Source organism: Pleurodeles waltl, chromosome 5 (genome assembly GCF_031143425.1).
Source record: "Pleurodeles waltl isolate 20211129_DDA chromosome 5, aPleWal1.hap1.20221129, whole genome shotgun sequence".
Taxonomy (NCBI): Eukaryota; Metazoa; Chordata; class Amphibia; order Caudata; family Salamandridae; genus Pleurodeles; species Pleurodeles waltl.
The window spans coordinates 197,500,554-197,524,934 of NC_090444.1; the positions used below are offsets into that span (position 1 = coordinate 197,500,554).

At 42.4% G+C, this 24,381-nt stretch overlaps 1 protein-coding gene across 1 annotated transcript in view; it reads left to right on the plus strand.

The window, feature by feature from the left end:
• USH2A (usherin) overlaps nucleotides 1-24,381 on the plus strand; it is a 3,586,186-nt gene that overhangs the window by 3,264,873 nt on the left and 296,932 nt on the right. Inside the window, exons 62-64 of the mRNA XM_069233891.1 lie at nucleotides 12,469-12,696; nucleotides 14,256-15,760; nucleotides 22,731-23,058. Of these exons, the coding sequence (XP_069089992.1) occupies nucleotides 12,469-12,696; nucleotides 14,256-15,760; nucleotides 22,731-23,058 (2,061 nt within the window). The remainder of the gene's footprint in view (nucleotides 1-12,468; nucleotides 12,697-14,255; nucleotides 15,761-22,730; nucleotides 23,059-24,381) is intronic.

The following is a 24,381-nucleotide window of genomic DNA, read 5'->3' on the forward strand; positions in this document are numbered from 1 at the left end:
TTGCATCTTGTGGTGTTGCTCTTGTGTCTTTTTGGGTATTCTATTTGTATATTGTGCCTGTTTAGGTGCTTTTGTGTAGGTTATTGTTTTTTGGATTGCATTTGTACTGTCGGGTGTGTGTTTGGGGGTTATATTAATTGGGTTAGTTGGGGTTTGTATTTTGGGTTGTAAGTTTCCTTTTTCAGATTTTATTCCCTTCCTTTTTCCCTTTTCTGCTTAAACTGTTGTGCACAAACATGTCCGGAAGGGCTGGGCTGACCCGCATGGGTGAGGAGGAGTTTGGGGACTTTGTGTGGCTGGTGTGCCACTTTCTGCCAATGATGCTGGAGTTGGGGGGAGTGTGATACAGGGGTATCACACAGAGGTAAGGCGGCTGCATTGGGGCAAGGTGCTCTACCACTTCAAACGTGTCTTCAACACAACAAGGAATGAGCACCAGCTGAAGCATCGCTGGGCTGACCTGGTGGCCAGAGAACAGGACCTTCTGGACCACCTGGGTGTGTGATCGGTGGCCCTTTTGGTGGGTAGCACATTGACAAATGTGTACAGTAGAGTGCTCCTGAGTGACAGTAGCAGATGTCTTGACGTGCGGCATGCAATGTTTGTGGGCATGTTGAATGCAAGTATCCCAGTGTTAGTGTCCCAGTACTGAGACGTATTCCACATGTCTATACATGTTAACAATGCAGTCCTGAGCTTTGTTGAGTCATGTCCGACTATTACGTAGGGCCACATGTACCAAGCTATTTTTAATTCCAAAAACGGCCTACTTTTCAGATTTTTTGTGTTTACGTTAAGAAAAATGTTCATTCAAATGCACCCCCCAATTTTGCCATTCTGCTATCACGTTGCCCTATCACAAAACAGGGCTTGCTAGTGACATTTAGGAATGGGCGTTCCTTTCCTATTATCGAGTCGAAGTCCACTGATTGATTCTTTCTTAAACAGAAATGCTGGAATTAAACAATTGCAGTTACCATCCATTTCATGTTGGTGCTAACCCATTTTCAAAAGGGGAGGGGTCCCCGTGGGATTCCTTCCCCTTTGTGAATGCATGCCCAAAAATTGTTTCTGAGCAGGAACCTGTCACATGGACCACTGACTGCCCTCAAAAAAGTATTTGAATCATAATATTGGTTTTTGAAATGCTTTATGTTTACCCCTGCTGAAATAAAGGCTGCATCTAAATGAAAATATACATCCCTGTTTGAAAGCAGTCACAGACACGGTGGTCTGCTGAGCCCAGCAGGCCAGCATCCCTGTGAGTGCTGCCATTCCCAAGTGGTTTGCAAAATGAGACCTACCTCATCAAAATTCATGAGGTAGGTCATTTGCTACCACATTTGTGAATTGTAAACAGTGTCATTGATAGTGTTGTACCTCAGATCACCCTACTTGTAAATTGCTAGTTGCTAAGTCTCGCAATGTGTGACTCACAAAACCTGATCTTGGTACATGGGGCCCTGAGTAACACATTTCAGGTGCAATGACAACACCTGTGCCCATGCATTCTGTCAATGATGATCAGCTAAAACACTGTCAGCACACCACATTTCACTGTACTGGGCCAGCAAAGTGGGCTATCCATGTTTAGCGCTACATTGACATCATTACACATACACACACATGATCCCTGCCATCATGTTGGCAAAAGGGATATATACGGCTTAGGACACACTGCAAATGGGGCATTTGTAACCTACATACAACTGTGCCACATCTGTTATGGACCACTGAATGCACGATAATTGCTGACTGAAAATTGACCTACATGTCCATCACACAGTTACTCATTGTCCCTTGATGCACAAGCCACAATACCTGAGTCACTTGTATTGCAGTGTACCAGGGAAGTGCCATTGGAATTATCACCCAATTACAAATCATGACATGGAGTACCATTCTGAAATGGATTAGCCACAAATGTTTGTAGTCAGGTTTAGCACCACTTGATTGTTAGGCTCAGTGCATGTGTGGATATGTGTGTCTATCACTCACCAGAGTGTAAGCTTCAATGTGAGTTTGCAGTGGTTTGTCTGTTGGAGTGTCCACATGCAGGATCAGCAGCTCACTCATATAAAATGTTACACCATGTGATATGTTGTCCACACGTTTGTACAGTGATCAGATGTTGAGCATATATTTCCTTTCGATGTCTTACAGGTGGACCGGCCCCCTATACAATCGGGGAAGTGGCTCGATTTGAGGACCCAGATGTATCCAGTACGTGTGCAAATGTCTGTCCTGTGTAGTGATTGCAGCTGTTGTGTGAGTGACTCTTGTGTGTTGCACTCATTGCAAGATATGATGAGCTGGCACGTGATCTGATATATTACTTGACTGGATGTTGACATAGTGTTCCATGCAAGGGTTAGACATTCACAGGCAGAGAGTCATATCTTGGGAGTCTTGTGCTATGCAATAGGCAGCAGCATGTGAAAAAGGTGATTAGTAGCCATATGTAGGCCCACATTTGACTTGAAAGTGCTCCAGTGTCAGAACATTGTCACCGAGTCATACCCTCATTTTCACAAGACAGTGATGCATCAGTTTTCTGCCAAAATGGCACATCCTTGTATTGTAATGTACATTTAGGACTGTATGGGTAACTGTCACCCAGCATCTAGCCCCATAAGTTGTACTCTATTTCCGTGACACTTATGTGGTATGTAATAGGCGTGCACGCAGGTCAAGGAAAGACATGTGTCGTCATCAATGTGGGTGATTTTGGAAATGTGTTGGCAGATCAGGTGTTGATGGTTGTCCACAAATGGAAACATGAATGTAGATGTGATTGACCTATGGATACCTCATTCCTAGGTGGCAGCCCTCCTCACATGTGTTATACTCACTAAATCCATGTACAAGTGGACATGGAATTGTAGTTGTCCTCAACAGTTGTGATGATTTATTGCTTGCCCATCCCCCCTTGGGCACAGGGGTCAGGGAAGAACATATGTGTAGGTAGATGTGATGGTCACAGTATAGATGATAGTCATCTCATTCAAGCATGCATGTGTCCCAAACAACACTGACTCCTTATGATTAGTAACTGCATACCATCCTGCCAATTACATCTACAAATCACTGGGTGCCTTGAAGTTGACTCAGATGATGAAGATTAGTCGGCCTGGCCCATGTCAAGTACTTGCTGCATTTGCATTGACACATTGCATTACATCAATGCACAGATCACTTTAATTGGTACACCTCTTGTTGTGCTTTGCTGTGCTGTTAAATAGTTGATGAGTAGGCAGCATTGCCATTGCATTCGTCAGGGACATTATGAACACAGACCACCACATCTGCTGCTTTGGACATGGCCGCCATTTCCCAGCTCCAGAGGGACATGCGTAAAGTCATGAAAAATCCTGACATTCTCCAGCGGGACGTGGACAGAAATAGCCGGAGGCTAAAGTCTATAAAGAAAATTCTGAGTAGAGCAGACCTCTGAACTCCTGCCTCCCTTCACCCCTAATTCCGTCCTCTCACTCCTCATTCCTTATCTAGTTTTTTATTGGGTTTAGGGGGTTTAGTGATAGGTTAGTAGTTTAGATAGGATAAATAGGTGGGGGGTTCATAATATTACATGTTAATTTGTGGGTGGGTGGGTCTTGAGGATAATGTTGTTTTTTGTGTGTATTTTAATAAAAAAATAAAAAAGATAAAAAAAGAATACAAAAAATATATATTTGTTCAGTATTAGTTAGTATATGTTTAGGTTAGTATATGTTGTCCTACATTTGTCTCATCATATAAGGGGGGTGGGGGGCAAATGTTTAGAATGTGTTGTTAAATATGGAAAGTAAGCTTAGCATAGGGTAGTTAGGGCCAGTTGTGGGTAATGTATAGTTAGGATAGATTAGGTTAGTATAGGTGTTTTATGTAGTTTTAAGTTCTGTTTTGTACATAGTTATTAAATATTTAGGTACTCCTTTACTACATTTGTCATATGCTTATGGATCTGGGTCTTTGCATGAGTGTACTGTGCCAATTGTCTGTTGGCCTGTGTATTCCGTCCTGCATCCACATCCCACTCTTGACATGTTAATTCCCACCTCCAACTGAGCTGTCACATTGGCAGCTACAACAAATCTAAATCTCTATGCATCTGCCATCCATTGTACCCACCACTCAACGTGACTATGGTTCCCATGTATTGAGCAGGTAGATGTGGTTTTAAAGCTGTCATTGTTTGGGTCCTGTGTCGGAATGTTGGGCACTGTGGGACGTCTGCCTGCAGCCTGATGTTCATGTGAACACTGCTAAACTGATCAGTGTCAACTTCAGATGAGGTCAAGTATACAAATTTCACGCCTATGTGTTTTAATTGTACTCTCAGCTGACGTTATTGGCCAAACACTCTTACACAGCCATTCCTGCTGTATGTTGTGGGTTAGGCACGTATGTTTTAAAGCATATGTCACATATACAATGGCTTTCTTGTAGGGGATGTGGTCAACATTGAGTTTTATCTTGTAGATACCTTAGCCCAGAAATATACTATTATTGCACTGCATTTGGCTAATTTGTTTATGCAAATGCGGCACAAACTTACAGGAAATGAATGATATTTTGTAAGTTTGTGCTGCTTTTGCTTACAAAATTATGCAATTGCTGCACAGAAGATTTAGAATTCATGGCCCTTGTGCATAAATATCTGCCCACATTATTTCTGCACTCTGGTATTGACACTCTCTGACAATAGACATGGTACATGAATCACAAATCTCCAGCAAAGTAGATGTGTCACATTACAAAGAGACAAAGTGCTGTAGTGCAATATTTACATAGTCCAGGTTTGTGACCCCATTAGTGCGAAACATTCTATTGTGACGCAACACAAGTGCAAGGTTGAGGGACATGTCATTGGACATGCTGAGATGAAGTGTCATTCAGTGCAAAGGAACATGAATTGTCAATTGGGTAGTGAGAGACAATTGCAGTCCATAGTGGTAAGATTAACAGTGTGTCGGTGAAGAGTGCATGTCACCAACTATATCAACACTGGCATGTTGTCAAGCACAGGACAAAGGAAAATCAGTGCCCATGTGGCATGGGCTGGTGCTACCGGGTACTCCGACGGGTGAAGATGATCTGTTCCACATCTTCATCCTCTGATGTGTGTCGTCTCCTCTGCCCTTGATGGTGGTGGTGGTGGTTTTGAGGGGGCAACACACACTTCAGTGGTTGGAAAAGTGGACTCCAAATTCCCAGCAGCTGCCATCTGTGGAACTAGACATGGCATAACTGCAGCAAGGAGGAGCTGCTGATTATTAAGTATGGCAGCAACATCCCTGTGGTAGGCAGCCATGTCTGCCCTGAGGGAGTCCAGCTTGTTGTCATGCATGGAGCTGCAAGATTGGGAGGGCAGGTGTTGTGGCAATTCCCTCACAGCAGTGGTGAAGTCCCTCACATACTATTGGACTCCTTGCAGTAGTGATTGTGTGACTTGTATGGCTGCTGACTGTTCTGCGAACGTCTTCATGCACATGCGCATCCCCTCAAGGTTGGCTGCCATAGTTTGCATCCCCACCCGCACCTCCTTGGCCAGCTGCTCCCGCTGTACTCCCACAACTGTCCTCTCAAAGGTGGTCCCAGTGTCATCAGAGTCCTCAGCTGTGTTTGAGCTGGCAGATTATACTATTGGGGTGGTGGGTGAGTCCTCTGGGATGGCTTCTACTTGTGTGCTCCTCCTTGTGACTGGAGGTGATATCTGGAGGGTTCCCAGGACATCTTGAAAGGTTTCCTGGCTGATGGTTGTCAGATGGTCATCCAGGTCATCAGGGTAGTTGCGGACAGACAGATCCACAGGAGAGCCATCGTCCTCTGCAATGAGATATTGTACAATTAGTGTGTCTGTGTTGTGGCAGTTGTAATGTGACGTCACTGACTTCCTATTGGTGGTATATTGTAATCTTGGTTCCCATGTATTGTTCCTGTCATTAATGTATGCAGTCTCTCAGCCCTATGCCCCACCTGCATGTCATATGTAGTGTGAGCAGTTTGGGGTATTGTCTGCGTCACATCTTCTAGGTGTGGGTTCTGTCCAAAATGTGGCTTGCCACCTTCTTGTCCTAATCAACCATCCCTCTACTTCCATTAGCATGGTGAGGGAATGATTGTTGGTGTTCTGATGCCACATGCACCACCCATAATAATATGACCCTGTCCCAGTCTATCATTTTTCACATATACCTATATGGTGCCAAGACCTAGCACCATACCATATATTGCATTTCAATGAAACAATACAGGTGTCACCTTTGGTAGTTTCTCATGTTGATGTTTGCGTATTTGTGCTACATTACATTGCACTGATGGGCCTGACAGAGTTCCATTTCCTCTTATGACTGTGTGGGTGTGCTTGCCTAGCTACACACATATGTCCACCCCCTCAATGCAGTTGTCTTAGCACTATGACACCTGAGATGTTGCATGGTGGCATTGCAGCTATTGTGACACAGGCACAGGGGTAGACCCTGGAAGGGGCAGCATGGGTATGAGATTACTGCTGTATACTTCATAATGTATGTGACAGTGCCTGATGTTTATTGAGTCGTGGACATGAGCAGTTGATAGGAGTCGCACTTGGATAGGGATTGATGGGGATTGATCATGTAGTCATACTGATCCCTAATTCTGAGTGTGTTTGTGCCATGGGCACCTAACTGCCATTTCCTAATTGACCAGCACACACAGCACAGGTAGTAGTGACAAGTGTTGTCAATGGTAAAGGCTGCTTGAGCCAATGGCCTGAGACTTAGCATTGTCCTCTAGTGTACCTTTGCAATACCAGCTGTCCTGTGACAGCAGCCCAGTTTTATGTTCTACCCTACCCTCCTGGTCTGCTTCAGCATTTCCAGCAGCCTTGACATGGTGGTGTACCCCTATGCAAAGGTTGTTGGTGTTGTGTTGTGCTGTGCCCCTGGATGCCCCTGCACAGCCTATGTACCCGTGCCTTGCCCCTTTGCCCTTTCCACTGCCTGATTTTCAGGGCTTACATGCATTGTGTAGTAGCTATGTACCTCCCCCTTCTTGCAGATGACATTTAGGCATTTTGGTCCCCAATGCAACTTACCCTGCATATGTGTTGTTTCCTGGTAGTCTGCACTGTCCTGTCCTGTGATTCCTATGAAGATTTCCTCCAGGATGACGGCTGCAACCATCTCCTCCTCTGTTCCTTGCCATCTTCTCATTTGTCCTGCGCTTTCAGTCATGCCAGCGTTTCTTGCACTTGGTGACAGATCTCTTGACCTCTGCCACACTGTTAATTTGTCCACAATTTGTTGCCAAATTGCCTCTCTCCTTCCAGTTGGCAATTTAGAGGTGATGAATAGTTGATGCTGGTGCTCCGTCACCTCTCTGACCAGGATTTCATGCTCCTCTGCACTGAAGCGACACATCCTCTTCTTCTTGTCTCTCGCCTGGGTCTTTTCTGTGTCCTCCTGGCTGGTTCCTGGTTTGGTGTCTCCCTGGGGTCTCTCCAGGCTTTTGGGATCCATTTTGGGGCTCCTTAGCACTGTTTGCTGTGTTTGCATCTCTGTTTGATGCTATTGCGGTGAAAAATGCTGTATATCTGTTTTGCGATGTTTTTCCATGTCGCAAACCGGATTAGAGTCATTTTTCCTGCATTAACGTCATTTTGCCTTACGACAAGGCTTGATGGTTAGCGTCAGGAAAAATGACTCTAATCTGTTCTTAGTGCCACCGTGTGACAAAGTATAAATATGACGCTTGGGTGGCATTAAAAAACGACGCTAGCCAATGCAAAAAATTTTATGCACAATCGCATTTGCGCAGTTTTGTGTCAAATAGTATAAATCTGGTCCAAAGTATCTCTGCTTGCCTGCCATTGTTTTCTATTTTGATTTTTAGCTTTCCTACTTCACCTGCCTCTATCACATTTGTGTCTTGATCATCAATTCCTCTGACCTAACATCTCCTTTGTTGATACAAAGCTCTTGATCCGTACGTAGCAAAATCCTGAGTGCTATGCTACATTACTTTCTGGGGAATCCATGGTCCACCTTTCCATTATCCATTCTAGCTCAGTATTTCCCCCTTATGTGAACTCCCATAAATTTCACACAAATAGGCTTTTGTAAGCATTGTATTTCTGTAGACTCTATTTTCTACACTGTTCTGGTTTCTTCACTGCATAACAGCCTTCGCTGCCCACTCCATTAAATCACCTTATGACTTCCTTCTCATTTACTTTTCTTCTGCCTTCTTGGTTTCTCCTATTGTTTCACCTCTTTCTGACAGACGTTTTTGATGAGACCTTGTCTCATGCGCTACCTAAGCAGATCAGGCCATTTCTTAACCTGTCGTCCTTGCTCTGCCCAGAGTGTTAATGTGGCTTTTCTCAATTTGTGTAAGGTGCAACATCGCTTTCTGTTCTCTGTTATGTATACCTCATACACCTAAGTCCAGAAAACAAAAGGCTGTTTGGAAAAATCCTGCTCTTCTTATATGCATGCTCTTGTCTCTCTTAACTGATAACAATTCTTCTTTCCATCTTACCAAATGTCTCAACAAAACATGATTCTTTCCCTTGCACATCTTTCCTGTGGTCCGTTTGCTCTCCTTATCCAACTAAATACCCTCCTCTGTTGCTGATTTATTTTGTGTCTCTTTGCCAATGACTTTGCAAACCATTTCACTTAAAAATAGATAGTCTTATATCTGCGTTTTCTCTATCTTTAAAACTTCTGGTGCTCTGTCTAATTTGACTTGCCTGGATATTTACTGGCATATCTTCAAATTACTCAGAATGCTGTAACCAAGCTTCTCAGTAGCCTATCATGCAGAGTATCACTTTAAAACCACTTGATAGATATACATTAGTTTCCTGTGGCCCCTAGGCAGACTTGAATTGGTTACTTATGGCTATGAGATTCATTTTCAGACCCTGTACATATGCCACTGTGTCTTGCCTTGCATGGTTCCACACTTCCTTGACCAAGAATTGTTATCCTTTGCTGTTGGCAACGAATAAATCATTCTCCTTTTTCATAGCAAAACTTTGAAGCATTCTGCCCATTTACATCTACAAGATGAAGAGAAAATATTGGGCAGCCTGTATTCTGATGGCACTAGGGTGATCCAGGCCACATATATAGAAATCCTTTTTCAAAAGAAATCACATAGGAAAAAACAGTCTGTGTCGGTAGAAACCCAAACCGCACATGCCCTTCTTCAGTGAAAAATCGTTCAATTGTGATGGATTCCTGGTAACACCGGACATGTGTGGAACTTGCAGCAACCATAGGACATTGATCATCAGGTATAATTTTCATGTTCCTCACATGATCGTTTTGGTCAGATTGCTACCATTCTGTCCTTAGGAAGGCCCCGTTCGAATGATTTTTAGAGGTTGAAACATCAACTGTTGAGTCTTAACTATGATTGCATTGGATGCTGTATGTTAAGAAATCTTAAAAAAATAAGTTTTGTGCATTCCATTTTTATTTCATATCCTGATGGTTAAGGCATTTGTTTTGTCCACTCACCTGTTTTCACTTGCACTGCACCATCACTTGTAGCACCTACTCACATTTAAAACAGTGAAAACATTTCAATTGTTTATGCTCAAAATGATTAAATAAATCATCGTGCAGACTTGTATCTCATTGATTTTGACAGCAGGGCAACTAAATAGGATAACCTCTGTAACTGAATTGAATGTTTTTCAAAGTGATTCCTTTTGAAACAATTTCTGTATGTATGGCTGTTAACGCTACAGCCAATCTAATCTCACCCAACTCCAAGAGCACCTCAAGATATGGTGCTTTGTCATATCTATTATCCCTTAAACTTTCTCCCGCTCAAAAGTGTCTGCATCTACAGGATGAGAATAACTTCTTAGGACACCGCCAATCTTTGCAAGACCTCTTTCGTTCATTAACCATCATCACCGGTGGTGGCTGGCTCCTCCAAATCTATTTTGCTCATTTCTGAAACTGAATTAGCCCTCTCCATGGAATGGCATCCTCTCACTAATTATTTCATTCCTTCACTTGTTGTATATGTATTGGAGTAATAATGTTGGGCTGCAAACCACAACTTGGAAACAGAGAGCATACAGCATCTCTTGTACTAACTCAGAGATTAACCAAGTTAAATGTATTCACTGTAGACAGAGCAATAGTTTAAAAATAGGTGCACTGCTATGCTCTTCTGCCCCCACCTCAGTTCATTATATCCCTTCCCAGGTATTAATTCATAATATGTAATTTGATTATAGACTACTAGTGTTAGTCTTGGCATCCTTAGCATGGTTTACCCCTAACGTTTTGCCTTCAGACCTCCTGTTTCTGCTGACTTTGTTTTCCCTAGCCTTTGGACTCTGGGTACTTTAACACTGCTAACCAGTGCTAAAGTACATGTGCTCTCTCCTTAAAACATGGTAAAACGGCTTATACCCAATTGCCACATTTAAGTTACCTGTAAGTCCCTAGTAAAGTGGCACTACATGTGCCAGTGTGAAAATTAAATGCTATTAGTGAACCTACAGCACTTATTTTGTCATCCACTTAAGTAGCCCTTAAACATATCTCAAGGCTGCCATTGTAGAACATGTATGTGCAGTTTTAACCTGCTGAGTCGACCTGGCAAAGCACACCTTTTGCCAGGCCCAAACCATCTTTTTTTAATACATATAAGCCACCCCTACAGTAGGCCCTCCACAGCCCAAAGGGCAGGGTGAAGTGTATTAAAAAAGTCAACCATGTGTACTTTTTAGTTTTACATGTCCTGGTAGTGAAAAACTCTTAAAGTCATTTTCACTACTGTAAGGCCCATCTCTACCGTAGGATAACATTGAAGTTACCTTATTACATTTTATAAGTTAATTACCAAATGGAAAGAGATAGCCCCTTCAAGTCTGGTGTCTGTGGAATCCTAATTTAAAATCATACCTAATGGTGAAGTCGGATTTTAAATTGCAATTCTGAAAATGCCATTTATAGAAATGCCACTTTCTTGCCCTAGCCATTTAATGCCTGCACACTGTCTCTGGTCACATGACTGGGTGTAGTTATCTGTTGGGCTTTGTGTATTCCTCCTAGACATCCACACACAATGGGAGCTTAGGTGTGACTGGGTGGGCCATCACTGGCAGGATGGGAGGGAAGAAGGGAGGCAGGGAGAACTTCTTACTGGATCTGAATAGACTGTGTCCTGTCTCCACACAAAGGGCTTAACTACCCTGCATTTTCACTTCAGCCAGCTTAGAGCCAGGGCAGGGAAGGCAGAGCATCTGTGCACTTCAAAGGCATGCCTCTCAAAGCTTCTCCCCACTACAAAGACACCACTGTATAAAGGCCCTCAGACACCCCCACTTCAGTACACTTCTGAACCTGTGGTTGCTCTGCCAGCTGCTGAAAGGACTGCCGCACCTTTGGACTGCTGCTCTGAAGGAGCTACTGCATTGGTGTGCTGACCTGCTGCCCTCTTGCCTGGGGAAAAAGAACTGGACCTGAAACCCATCTTGAACCCAGGCTCCGGAGTGAGTCAAAGAGCAAGTTTGCTGGCCTCCTGATCTGAGCCTCAGGGGCATTACAGGCTCCCCCACAGCCCCTAGACCCATCTTCAGCGAGTTTTTGACCTCCACCCCAAGAGGTGTCGCCCAACTCCTGGGCCCTTGCTGTGGCTCTCAAGCTCTTAAATTCAAGTTCTTGGGTTCTTCGCAACCACGAACAGGCACATTTGCACTGGAACAACGCCGATCATACGGAAAATAAGAGCACGCCACCACAAGTCTGTCTCTTCGCACAGCAAGCATCAATCACCCGTGTGGACGGCCAATGCGAAGCTCCAGCCAGCCCATCTGTGATGTTGGGCCTGCTTCTCGCACAATGCCATCCACTGCCAGCAATACTCTCCTTGCTCCTGGCGATCTTCTTCCTCGTGACTGGGACTTTTGATACAATATTTGAGAAGGTAAACCTTCAGCAGGACTAATCTGGGACTGTATCATAACTGTGGTCAACTCGAACATTTAAATGTGACCTGGTCCTGTGTGACCAGATATCCTGCTTGGCACTACATGTTTTTACAGGCTATTTTACAATTTATTATTTAAACATTTATAACTGCGGTTCTACTGATTGGATTTTTGTCTTGTTTATTTATTGGATTTTGCTCTGTTTTTCTAACCTGTTGTGGGATCTTTTTGTATGGTGTTTTCACTCTTTTATTGTTTGAAATCTTGCACAAATACTTTACCCATTGCCTCTAAGTTAAGCCTGACTTCTCTGTGCCAGTCTACTAGGGGTTTGCTCACAGGTTAATTTGGGGTTTGCTTGTGCCAAACCTCACTAGGATCATGGTTGCTTCCTGTCCAGGGCTCGCACCTCAGTCAACCAGTAACCCAACTTCTACTAACTAGACTATGCCATTCATATTTTTCAGGCTACCGTACTGACGTTGGTAGGCTTTTCACAGCATGTCTTTCTGTTTCAGGGCAAAAATCATAAGGCACACATGTTTGGCCTAAAACCTTTTACAGCTTACCACATTCACATTGTGGCAGTAAATAATGCTGGCCAAGGAGCAAGTCCGTGGACCATGGTGCGTACACTGGAAGCATCGCCAAGTGGACTGAGCAACTTCACTGTTGAGAAGAAAGAGAATGGGAGAGCACTGCTCCTTAAGTGGATGGAACCTTCCAAGACCAATGGCGTCATTAAGGTACTCATAACTGTAGCTTGACTAGCGTTATCACTAAACTATATGTTGGATTACAACATATGCATTGGAATTCAGTTCCTCACACAGTAGGCAAAAAGGTACTTAAACAAAACGTTTTACTAGTAATGCCATTCCATATTTGGATTTTTCATATTTGGATTTGATGGTTGTATCACTGTAAATTCAAAGTCTTGGCTGGCAGAAAAGCGTCCTTCTGAACAATATTATGAACAATTGTTGTAATTCTGTTAAAATAGCATGTCAGCGTGGGGGCGATACACAAGAGCTTTTTTCCACATGTGACCAACTTATGATCCACAAGATCACTTTGACTTAATACGTGAAAACCTTTGGTGGTATATGTGTAAGATCTGCAGGGGAAACAATATAAGTTTAAAGGACACATACAATATAAAACTAAAGTTAAAGTTACATTTCTATATACAATAACATCTCAGAATTTGAAGAAAATATGGACCTGTCACTCTTCACTTCTCATTAGGATTTTAAAGTCTGTTTGTAAAATTTGTAACGCACTAATTTAACTACAGATCACACTTAAATGTTTGATTTTCAAAGAATACCCTTGTAAATGTATTATGAGTCAACTTCTAACCTTTCCATCTCTCTTACTGATGATGGTGAACCTTGTAGAAGCAGTGAGTGTTTGTCATGAAAAATAGTTAATCTAGGGCATTGGACTTAGGTCTTCATCTAGCTCTCTATTTTATAAAGTATTTCAAGAATTCTCAGAATTACAGAGGTTAAAATTTGGAAAGCAACAATATTTATATATTTTAAAGCATACGCCTGCTGGCCTACAAACACCTCTCCTTTTGAAATGCAACTAGTTTAGGGAATAGGGTATAGTTCATTTTGCACTCTACTTTAAAAACAATTCGCAAGCATCTTCAGAAAATGTATTCCCCCTAAGGAACCACAGCTAGCTACTCCTACTCCTTCATTTTCTGTGGTCATTTTCTGTGTATATAGAGGCTGGGAAAAGTCATGCTAACCCTTTTTGAATACTCCAACTTTGTGAGAGTTCACATGTATTTGCATGTCTAACTCACTCGCATCCCAAAACCCCTTTCATCTTCCCTGTTCTCTCACAGACTTATTCGTCCAGAAAAGATCACCATGGGGGGAACAATCCCACATAAGCACGTGGAATTCCAATTTCTAAGAATTAACAAATCACGATTCCATGGAATTTAGAGATGTAACTTGAAGGGTTTGTACACTTCCACACCAAGTGATTAGAAATGTGAACGTGGGGCAAGGTTTCTGAAGGACTTCCAGTAAGTTGGAATCAGAAGATTACAATATGTTGTTAGCTCTTAGTGAAAGCTGTTTGAGCATCATAAATTAAGCTTTCCTGCGAAAATGCAACCAATTGTTTTATAGGCTGCAGAATGTTAATGCAACCTACCGTTCAGGCATTGTGAGGCATATTTATTATTGATATAAATTAGCAGAATATAATATGATCAACAGCGGTATTCATCTGTATATCTCAAATAAAATTGCTTACACGTATGCTCCCCTCTCTTTTACAGGTGTACAATGTTCTTAGCGATGATGCTCTTGAGTACAGTGGTTTGGCCCGCCAGTTCCTGTTTCGCCGCCTCGAGCCATACACACAATATGTTTTAGTCCTTGAGTCCTGTACAGAAGCGGGCTGCACTCGATCTCGCCCTCAACTTGTCCAAACAGATGAATCTCTGCCTGCCTCACAGCCACCCCCCACTGTAGAGTCACATGATGCAACAATCGTTGAACTCAGTTGGTCTTCCCCAGAGAGTCCAAATGGGAAAATAACGCAATATGAAGTAATCAGCAGATGTATACAGGAAAGTGCTTTGTGGGACAAGGAAGAGGAAGTGCTATTCTCCGAATATGACATAGACAGTAACAAATTCATGTATAGACACGAAGGTTTGCAGCCTTGGACAACCTATGAATATAAAATACGTGTTTGGAATTCAGCGGGGTTTACAGACAGCTCCTGGACAACAGCGAAGACAAGCCAGGCAGCCCCAACAGGTCTCCTGCCTCCCAAAGTGCATTATTTTTCAGAAAATCCCCATAAACTCTTCCTATCATGGGTTTCTCCAAAGTTAACAAATGGAGTCATTCAGTCCTATCAACTTCACAGAAATACTGTGCCATTTCCTTTCAGCTTTGATGCTGCCACCTTCAATTACACTGATGAAGATTTGAAGGCTTACTCAGTTTACAACTACACAATAACGGCGTGCACAATTGGAGGATGTAGCACCAGTGAACCAATCAGTGTAAGGACTCTAGAAGCAGCACCAGATTTTGTGAACCCTCCAAACCTTCAAGCCATTAGCTCTACACAGATTAATGTTTCGTGGTCACCACCTCCGATACAAAACGGAAACATCCTGAAGTACATAATACTTGTCAACGATGAAGAATACTTTGCTGGGAGACAACTGTCAAAAGTGATTTCCAGCTTGCAGCCCTATGCACAGTACGATTTCTCTCTGGTCGTGTGTACAAATGGAGGGTGTACAGCAAGCTTATCCAAAGCAATGCGAACAATGGAATCTCCACCTTCAAGCATGAGTCCACCAAAATTGAATGTTACGGGGCCAGAGTCAATAGAGGTCACTTGGAAAGAACCTGCTCAGCCCAATGGTCGACTTCTACGTTATGAGCTCAATCGAGACCAAGTCCTAATTTACACTGGCCTTGAAAACCACTATCATGATTTCATATTAACCCCTGGCATGGAATACACTTACACTGTGACAGCTTATAATAGTCAAGGCAGTACCACCAGCCCAGTTGTCAGCGCAAGAACTGCCCCTTCTGCTCCATCTGGGATGATGCCTCCGAAACTGAAATCATGGAGTTCCAATGAGATCACAGCAGCTTGGGATCTCCCGGAAAGTGCCAATGGAGAAATACTCAACTATACGCTATCAGTCCGTCAACCTGCCAGCGGCCAGGTAGAAACATTCCCCTGTACTAGACATAGTCCTGCTTTTGAAAGGAAGAAGTTTGTTATAGAACTCCGACAACCTTACCATTGGTAGGTACCTTTTTTTCTTAAAAGCTTCATAAATATGTGTATTGATTGTGTATGGTAAATATATTGTGACTAGCCATTAACTATTAAAATCTTTTCACATGTTGACATTGTAGCTATGAGCAGATATGGCTTATCTACTTTTTTATATTTCCATGACGGTATGTCCTTAATCTTTGATATTGCCTTGGATCTCGGACATTTCCTACAGTCAGACTGGAAAAGACTTAACAGATACATTAAAATTCCATAGACTAGAACAGTGTTCCATGTGGTTAAATTGCGACCTTGGTTGATAGATAGTAGCTTCTGTTCCTTCACCAAACAATAGATACATTATTAGTTGGTCGTGGATGATTGCATAATATTGTGGTACAGACATTTTATGTCTCTATCCCTCGAGAGTAGGCCAGTAGAACCGCTTACAGAAAATCTTTTAATACCCCCACTACTGGGCTCTTTGCTTCCTCTGCATCTATGGGGTGTTGTGATGAGCATGAATTTAATTTCTCCCTTGCTGGTTAGAAATTAACATAATCGGCAAACACTCCGTAGGATATATGGTGCATTCACAAATTCTATCCAACATTTTTTACTTTCAGAAATGCTGTTAATAAGAAAGTATTTAGTATTTTGAGTCATGTCGAATTTGAACTTGTATTCCCCTTGAAATTCTATTTGCTTTACAAAGCTACTGCCACCACCCCCTGGAGTAATCATTGACTAATAGACATTGCTACTCTTGGAAAGTTAAGTAAAAAAATGAAGTAATGATTTACGGTTCATTTACATGAGGGATGCAAGTGGTAAATTACAAGACCTAGCCAGGATATTGCCCACTTATTCTGAATGCCCAGCACTCAGAACACTACATGCATTTTGTATTTTGCTGCCATAGTTTATTTATCAAGAGATTAGTCGGGCGTTATCCTGGGAATTCCTGACAATCAATGTGACGTTCCCAAATAAAAAGCTTGATGCAAGTGGGGGGCTTATGTGGTATTAGGAGGGAGTTAAGGCTGTCAATGATAGGAAAAATAATACTTTGAAAGTTACAAACATTCTGGAAGAGCTTGAGCTTGAAAAATTAGGACATCTGCCACTGAATATTTGGCTATGCATTTATCTCCGGCATCTCCACCATGTCCACTACAGCCTAGCCACCAGTCCACTTGATAACAGTTCCCACCGGTTGCAGTGTCATGAAGTCATGAAGTGATGGTGGGCTTTAACGCTAGCAGCGTTTGTCACTGCAAGGTTAGTGACTCCAAACCCAATGAAGTAGAACAAGAAGTTGATGTGAATGTGAATGTCTGCCATTTGTGTATAGCCTACAAGTCACCTATCCAAATGCCGGTAGGTTGATGACTGTATACCATGTACCATGTGTGTCTGTTTTCAAGATTATTTTAAATTTTTTGCTAGGTATTTGACATAGCATGAACCAATTCCAAGGAGCAGCGTAGCCCAGAGAGCATTTTCCTATCAGCAGGAGTGTCTCGAACTTTAGGTGCTACACATAAATCACTATTATGTCCATATGAGGTAAAAACAGATTATAAAAAAGAGAATGTGATGAAAAATTTGGGGATAGACTCCTTATTAGACATTACCAATCTGCCCAGTCTCAATAGACATTAATTGCCTTATTACGACCCTGGCGGTCCTAATCCACCAGGGCAGCGCTGCCCTGGGGATTACGACTCCCTTCTCTGCCAGCAGTTTCATGACAGTAGCACCGCCATGAAACGGCTGGTGGAGACGAGGTGCAGGAGGCTGCACGTGGGCACCCCACACACTACAGCATTGCAGCTGACTCTATTACGAGCCAGAGACAATGCTGTAGGCTGTTTCCCACTGGGCCAGTGGGCCGAAACTCTGTTTCCACCCGCTGACCCAGTGGAAAACTCGTAGTGGGGCCGGCAGAGAGTTGGCCGCACTGGCGGCAGCCTACCCGTCGGGACTTCGGCAGATGGGATTTTCCATCTGCCAAAGTCGTAATGACCCCCTAAATGTTTTCGTTGTCCCTCTTTTTTCTGTGTGCATGTGTCTGTGTGTGTGTGTATGTGGGTGGATGCAGGAGGTTGGTTGAAAGGAACACCATAATGATTCAGATGCCCATGAGTCTGTGTATCCAATGTGAAAAATGATACATGTACTGTCATACCCACTGTTGGTCCCTGGACCCAACTACAAACTATAGAATGCATTTGAGGGCTCAATATCCCATTGCCCAATTGCCCCAACCCTCCCAACAGAAACACCTCACCTTTTCCTAAATAGTAAAAGTACAGAATGTTTAATCCTCAAACTTACAACCAAGACGGTTTCCTCCTGATTGTTGCTGTATTAATATCAGTGGTATTAACAATCAAACCTTAGTGCTCCACAGCTATAAATAGCCCCACTATAGATCCCTTTGCGCAGAAGTACCCTGCAGTGACTCAAAAGGAGCATTACATAACAAAAGCGCTCAAAAGAGGAGCATGTTGCAAAGGTAAGCCCTTTTCATTAGTGGGCCAGTGCATGAGATGTAGTATATCATCTTTGTGCATACAATGTTTATCTATAAAAACGGTATGTTTAGGATAATACACCTTCCAAGTACAAAAACTTCATGCCATGTCCTTATTTTCTCCATATCAGACACATGCCTAATTTTGTGTACAGAGTCTGACAACATTATCAAATACTTTTTTCACCCACATATGTTCGAAGGAAATCAATATGGCATGAAGTTCACAGAATCCTGCGTGCTAACATTCTCATTTGTTAACAGGCATTAGCAAAACCAGTAGGTCTGTGTTGACCTTCAGCATTTTGGCTTTGTCAATGATTGTTTCGTCATGAATTTTGTAAAACCTTATTGTTGGGGAGCTTGCTAGGCCCTCAACAATATAAACAAAAAAATAGATAGAAGCAAATATACAGTAGTTTCTTAGTCTCAAAAACACACTTTATCATACTAGTCCCTGGCATTTAAGGAAACTGAATGTTTTTACAGTGAAGGTAGCTAATAACAGAAGACTGCTCACAATTTGCCCTACACATGCTGTATTCTCTAGTGGGTTGAAAAATAAAATCTGAATGGCACAATAACAGACAAATGGATGAAGAGAGCTGCTGGAAAACCAATAAAGTAATTATAATGTACACATAATAGTAAAATCATGAGATCTGGACTAATGCAAGATGTAAGAAAATACTTCATTTATATCATGGCCTTTCTGATTTATGAATGTCTGGATTTGTTGGCTAGAGAACTCTGTGCACTTTACCACTGCTAAACAATAGGAAAGTGCATGTACTTCCCTCTATTGCATGTGGTTTACATTGGAACTCCCTGGTTTGCCTGATGACCTTCCTATATGTCCATTATAAATTGCCACTTAAGTGCACCTATAGCATGGAAATGTACATGTTATATGTGGGCTGCACTGTATATTGACACTACCTACATAATGACATAATATTCTGCCAGAAGCATCACTGTGGTCTGGCTAGGATGATATTTCAATTCTGCAGTGATTCATGGCAGGGAAAATGCCTTTACCATGTTGAAAAAGCCTATTTTTCTACATTCATAAGTCAGCCTTAAAGTGTGCTTTGAAAGGCCACAGGGTACTGTGCTAATAAAACAAAATATGTACACAGCATATTGTGATTAGTGAGCCTTCACAGTGAAATAAAACCCACAAGCTATTTCACTATGTGGGCCACGCTAGATGTATTTCTAATAGGTCTAGGTGGGATTAAAATCTTTATTTTCCACCTCTGCTTAAAGCATCAAAGTTTCTTTTCCTTCATAGAGTTGAAAATCTGACTTAATGTTGACATCTGATTTTGATAACAAAAAGGCCTGATTTGGATTTCGGAGGACAGGTTAGTCCGTCACAAAGGTGATGGAAATCCCATCCGACGAAATATAAATCCCATAGGTAATAATCCGATTTATATTTCGGCAGGCGGAATATCTGTCGTCGCTGTAACAGAGTAACCTGTCTACCAAAACATAATCAGTCCCTTAATCAGAAGAGTACATTTGAGAAACTGTACTTAGCCTGGGTGAGCCACAAGTAATCCTCCCGGGCTAGAATAAAGATCCTTTGTTGGAAGAGTTAACAACTCTGGCTCAGAGAACAATGGCCTGTCTCTGAGCCTAGGAAAGGCCAATGAGTGTTAACCACTGACCACTTAGCAGAGATAAGCTATTTGGGAGTAGAAAGGACAGAGGGCAGCTGTCGCACTAACTCCTTTGACTTGGAGATGCCAAGGAGGGGTTCTCCTATTCATTCCTAGGACCCTCCCAGACAGCTGGTCTTCAATCACAATAAGACTATCCGACAGCCAGAGCTGGAATACACATCCTTGGTAGAAGACAGCACTGGCTCAGAGGGCAATGACTTGCCCCTGGGCCCAGGAAAGACCAGAGAGTGTTAACTGCTGACCACTTAGCAGGGATTAGTTAGCTGAATTAGTGAAAAGGAACACTTGTCAGATCAAAAGGTACTTTTGACTTGGTGATACCAAGGGGACCTTCTTCTTTTTATCCCCAGCATCATCCCAGACAGTTAAGCTCCAGTCATAGTAAGTGAGAAAACTAGTGTTCACCCTTTCAGGTAGGTAAGTGGCTAAGAAGCTGGAGCCAGGCCTGACTGGTGGCAGCTGGGTCCCACCATCTTGCAACACAGGCTTCTGAGTAATAGTAATTTTGCAGTATGGCAAAGAGGAAATGCTTCAAAAGGGAGTGGCAGACTGAGAAAAATAATATTTGAGAATTGTTTGGTAGAATTTCTTCAATCCCTGGTCAGTGGATAGAATAAATCTGACATCTCCACCACAACCCCCTCAGGTGGACTGCTCTTCAATGGTCAAGTGTTTGGACTCCTGTTTACCTGCATAAGGGTCACATAAGGGTCACCTAAACCAGAAGAACTCCTGACTCCACTGAGGACTAGACCCTGCAGGAGACCTGGCTGGATAAAGATCTGGCACTCATAATCCTGCCATTAGAAAGAAAGGGGCTTCGGGCTGATCCAAAGAAGCTTTCCCATCAGTCAGGACTATGTCAGAAGGTAAAACCTTTGACCGGGGCAACTCATTTGCTGTATCAGACCTCCATTCCACTGAGGTCTGCCTAAAATTATACATAGGTGCCTGCCTACCTCAAACTGGTGTTTTTTGTCTCAGCGGTGGCCCATCCCAATGGGCTCACCTCTTTCCCAAAAAGAAGAGTGCCTGTCAAACTGAGCAAAGATCAACCTGGCAGACACTCTTTATTTTCAGATCAGGCAGCCAAGAGCTAGATATGTGCTAAATGCGCAGACTCCTGGCTGCCTGAGCTGAACTTTGCCAAGCTGAAGATGTCACAGCTCCTGTGGGTGTGACCTCTTCAGCCTGGTAAAGCACTTCGAGGCCCTCCCTTGTGACGAGGGGGAGCGTTATTAATTGTCTCAGACATAGGTGCTTCAGTTCTAAGCCCTCAAGTGGCCAGGGCCCAGTGTCAGTCACTGAGTGGGGTGGGGTCAGCAGTCTCATTGACCTCATTGAGTGAGGGACTGTTGCCGTTTCTCTATTTTTCTAAAATGGTTTGGCAATTTTATTGTGTTGTGCTTTCACTTTAGGATCGTTTGTACTATTTCACACACTTCTCTGAGGATTGCTATAGCTACCAGGGGTTGAGCTGAGTTTCTCTCAGATCTGTGTTTTGACATCACCTGAGTTGATTGAGTTGGCAGGGATACTACCTTCCAAAACTAAGCCCATTTCTGACATAAATTGCATATGCTTATATTTCACAAACTACACAATAACATGAACATTCTGTGTTGTATTTGTTTAATCCCTAGTGTGGGGGGGGGGTCATTTCTGGAAGGGATAAGCCATATTTCAACTTATCACTACATTTTTCTTTCTTTTTCTCTCTCCATCTTTTTCCTTTTCTCCCTCTCTCTGATTCTCTCTCACCCTCTCCTCTCTGTCTCTTCCCTTTTTTCTCTACTGCTCTTTAATTCTCTCTTCTTGTTTCTCAAGTGTCCTTATCCTTTGCATTCAATTATCCCTCTCCCTGCCTCCCCCTTTATTTCTCTCTCATCTCTCTTTCTTCCTGTCTCTTTCCATCTTTCCATCCCTGCCCCTCTCTCTTTCTCTGTCTCTGCCTCACTAGCTCTTTCACTCTAGGTTTTTTTCTCTCTTTCATTGTCTCTCAATTGCCTCTCTCTCTACCCTTGTATGCTCTCCCAATCTTAATATGCATTGATGTAATGAATACATTTGTCATCTTTGAGTACAGTACTGGTTGATTGTCCAAACAGCACACAAATCGCTGAAAGCAATACATTTTTTAGGCAGGATTTGTTGTGATGCTCTGTAGATATTAACGAAATGAGCCATTACTGTGAACAATCTCAGGAATTAAATAGGACTGACTGTGACTTTATGTTGTTTTGTTTGAGCTCTTTGTTACTATTTAGTTGCTATGAAACCTTCTGGACACATTTTCAAAGCTGTATTAAATAAAGTCTCCACTAAGTTTGATGGAATTATGCAGGTTTTCTCTAGAGCTAATAAGGACATGGCTTCCTTACACCAGATGTGTTTTACCTTAGAAGCAAATGTAGTAAATATTGCGCTTCCCAGATCTTCATACAGATGGTTAGGAGCTAGAGCTGTCCTTGAGATGTATTTAAGTGCCTTTTGAAGATTCAACAGTCATCTAAAAAATCTTTCATATATCTCAGGATCTGTACAGCTCTAGGAATCAGGCGCATTTCAAATTGCTCCAAATAAGTTGTTTGTGAATCTGACCAACTGCATCTTTTGGGTGGACACCTTTAGTTATTTATTTGTTTAAGGACTTTACATAGCACTACAACCTACTGAAGGTAGCCTTAAGCGCTACGAGTTTGTCCTGTCAGATGTTGTGTGGTAACTTGTTCATGTTTGAATAATTTATGTTTTACATTTTTAAAAGGTATGAAGTCCGTATCTCAGCATGCACACTGTTAGGTTGCACTTCAAGCGAATGGGCAACTGTTCAAACACTGGAGGCTCCACCTGCAATGCAGCCAGATGCTTTGATTGAAGTTCAGACAGGATCCCATGGATTCAAGACAGTACCTTTAGTGGCATGGACCAGCCCACAAAAGCCCAATGGAAAAATTCTATTTTATGAAGTTTTCAGAAGAGAAGTTTCCATCCCACCAAACTCTTCGAGTTCAGTGCTTGTTTACAATGGGACTTCCACTTCCTTCCAGGATGTAGACTTCAAGTTGAAACCCTATACAGAATATGAATACCAGGTATGGTTTATATAGCTATTTATGAGCTGTGAAAATTCTAAATGAATCCTTGAAAAAAATGTACGGTTAAAAATACATAGTGGAATTTGTTACACGTCACTAGGTTGACCATACATTTCACAGTCTAATTGCCAGTCTATTTCTTGAAAGGGATGTTAGCTATAAAGCAGGAAAGTAAAGTGTTCGACTGTAGAGCGAATGGAGTTGAATGTACAGTTGTGGAGATGCCTCTCTAATATACAAGGATTAAACAGAACATCATCCTAGGAGGTCAAATTGCTTCTGTGCACATATAGGTTAGGTGCACCGTATCTAGAATCAGATTTCATGTGCCCCAGACATAGCCTTGGAACACTAGCACTGGATACACTGGCGTCAGCTTAATCTTTTGTCTGCAAGAGCTGAAACCATTCTTCTGATCTTTAAACAAGTTATAATATAGTACAATGACATTCAGAGCAATGAGATCAGAACCTGTTGGGTGACCTCATTTATCACAATTTATCATAAAAAAACATTCTACTAATGGAAATATGCATAGTACCAGATTTCCTGTCTGGGGCACAGCATGAGGACATCTCCAATTACATTTAGAGCAAGTGTATTCTCAACATAGAGGTGTGGGGAAATGTTTGCATTGGAGGTGGTAAGGTGACGAGGAGAGGAGGATGAGCAAAGGAAAGAGCTGAATAGAAATGGTCATCCCCTTTGGAAAAATTGTGGTTAAGGAGGAGAGAAAGCAGTATTTATGGTATATATCTGGGCAAGGGAACTCAGGCGGGGAAAGTCACTCATCTAATAACTTTGTGAGCTTCATGGATTGACAGACTCTAACAAGGTCCCTATGTCCTGTTAAAAATGATTTCTTGAATTGTGATCTATATTTTACATATTCATGTACTGCTAGCCTCACAAGTGTCTACGTCCATTAAAGGTTGGCACCATAGAAACTTTCTAATGTCAGTGGATATGGATAGTAGCCATAAATAATGTTGTAGCCAACCATTTCTTCTACTGTTAGGGAATGCCATCCATGTCTGATACTGATATATTATGGAAAAATGCCAGGCTGGCAGAAGGTTGAAACATGTAAGTTGTATGCACAGTTACTGCATCCTAAATTTCCATCCAGTATCAAATCAGAGAAGGGCAGGGCCATAGCTCGTACACCAAATCACAGTCTGGGGTCTTGCCATCTTGAAATGGCCATCCTGTGTTTTGCCCTGAACCATTTTACTGGTGTCCAGTGCCAATGATGTAGCATTTTAAAAAAAGCAAACCAGAATCTGACTTCATGAAGAGCTTAATCATAATGATGAAGTA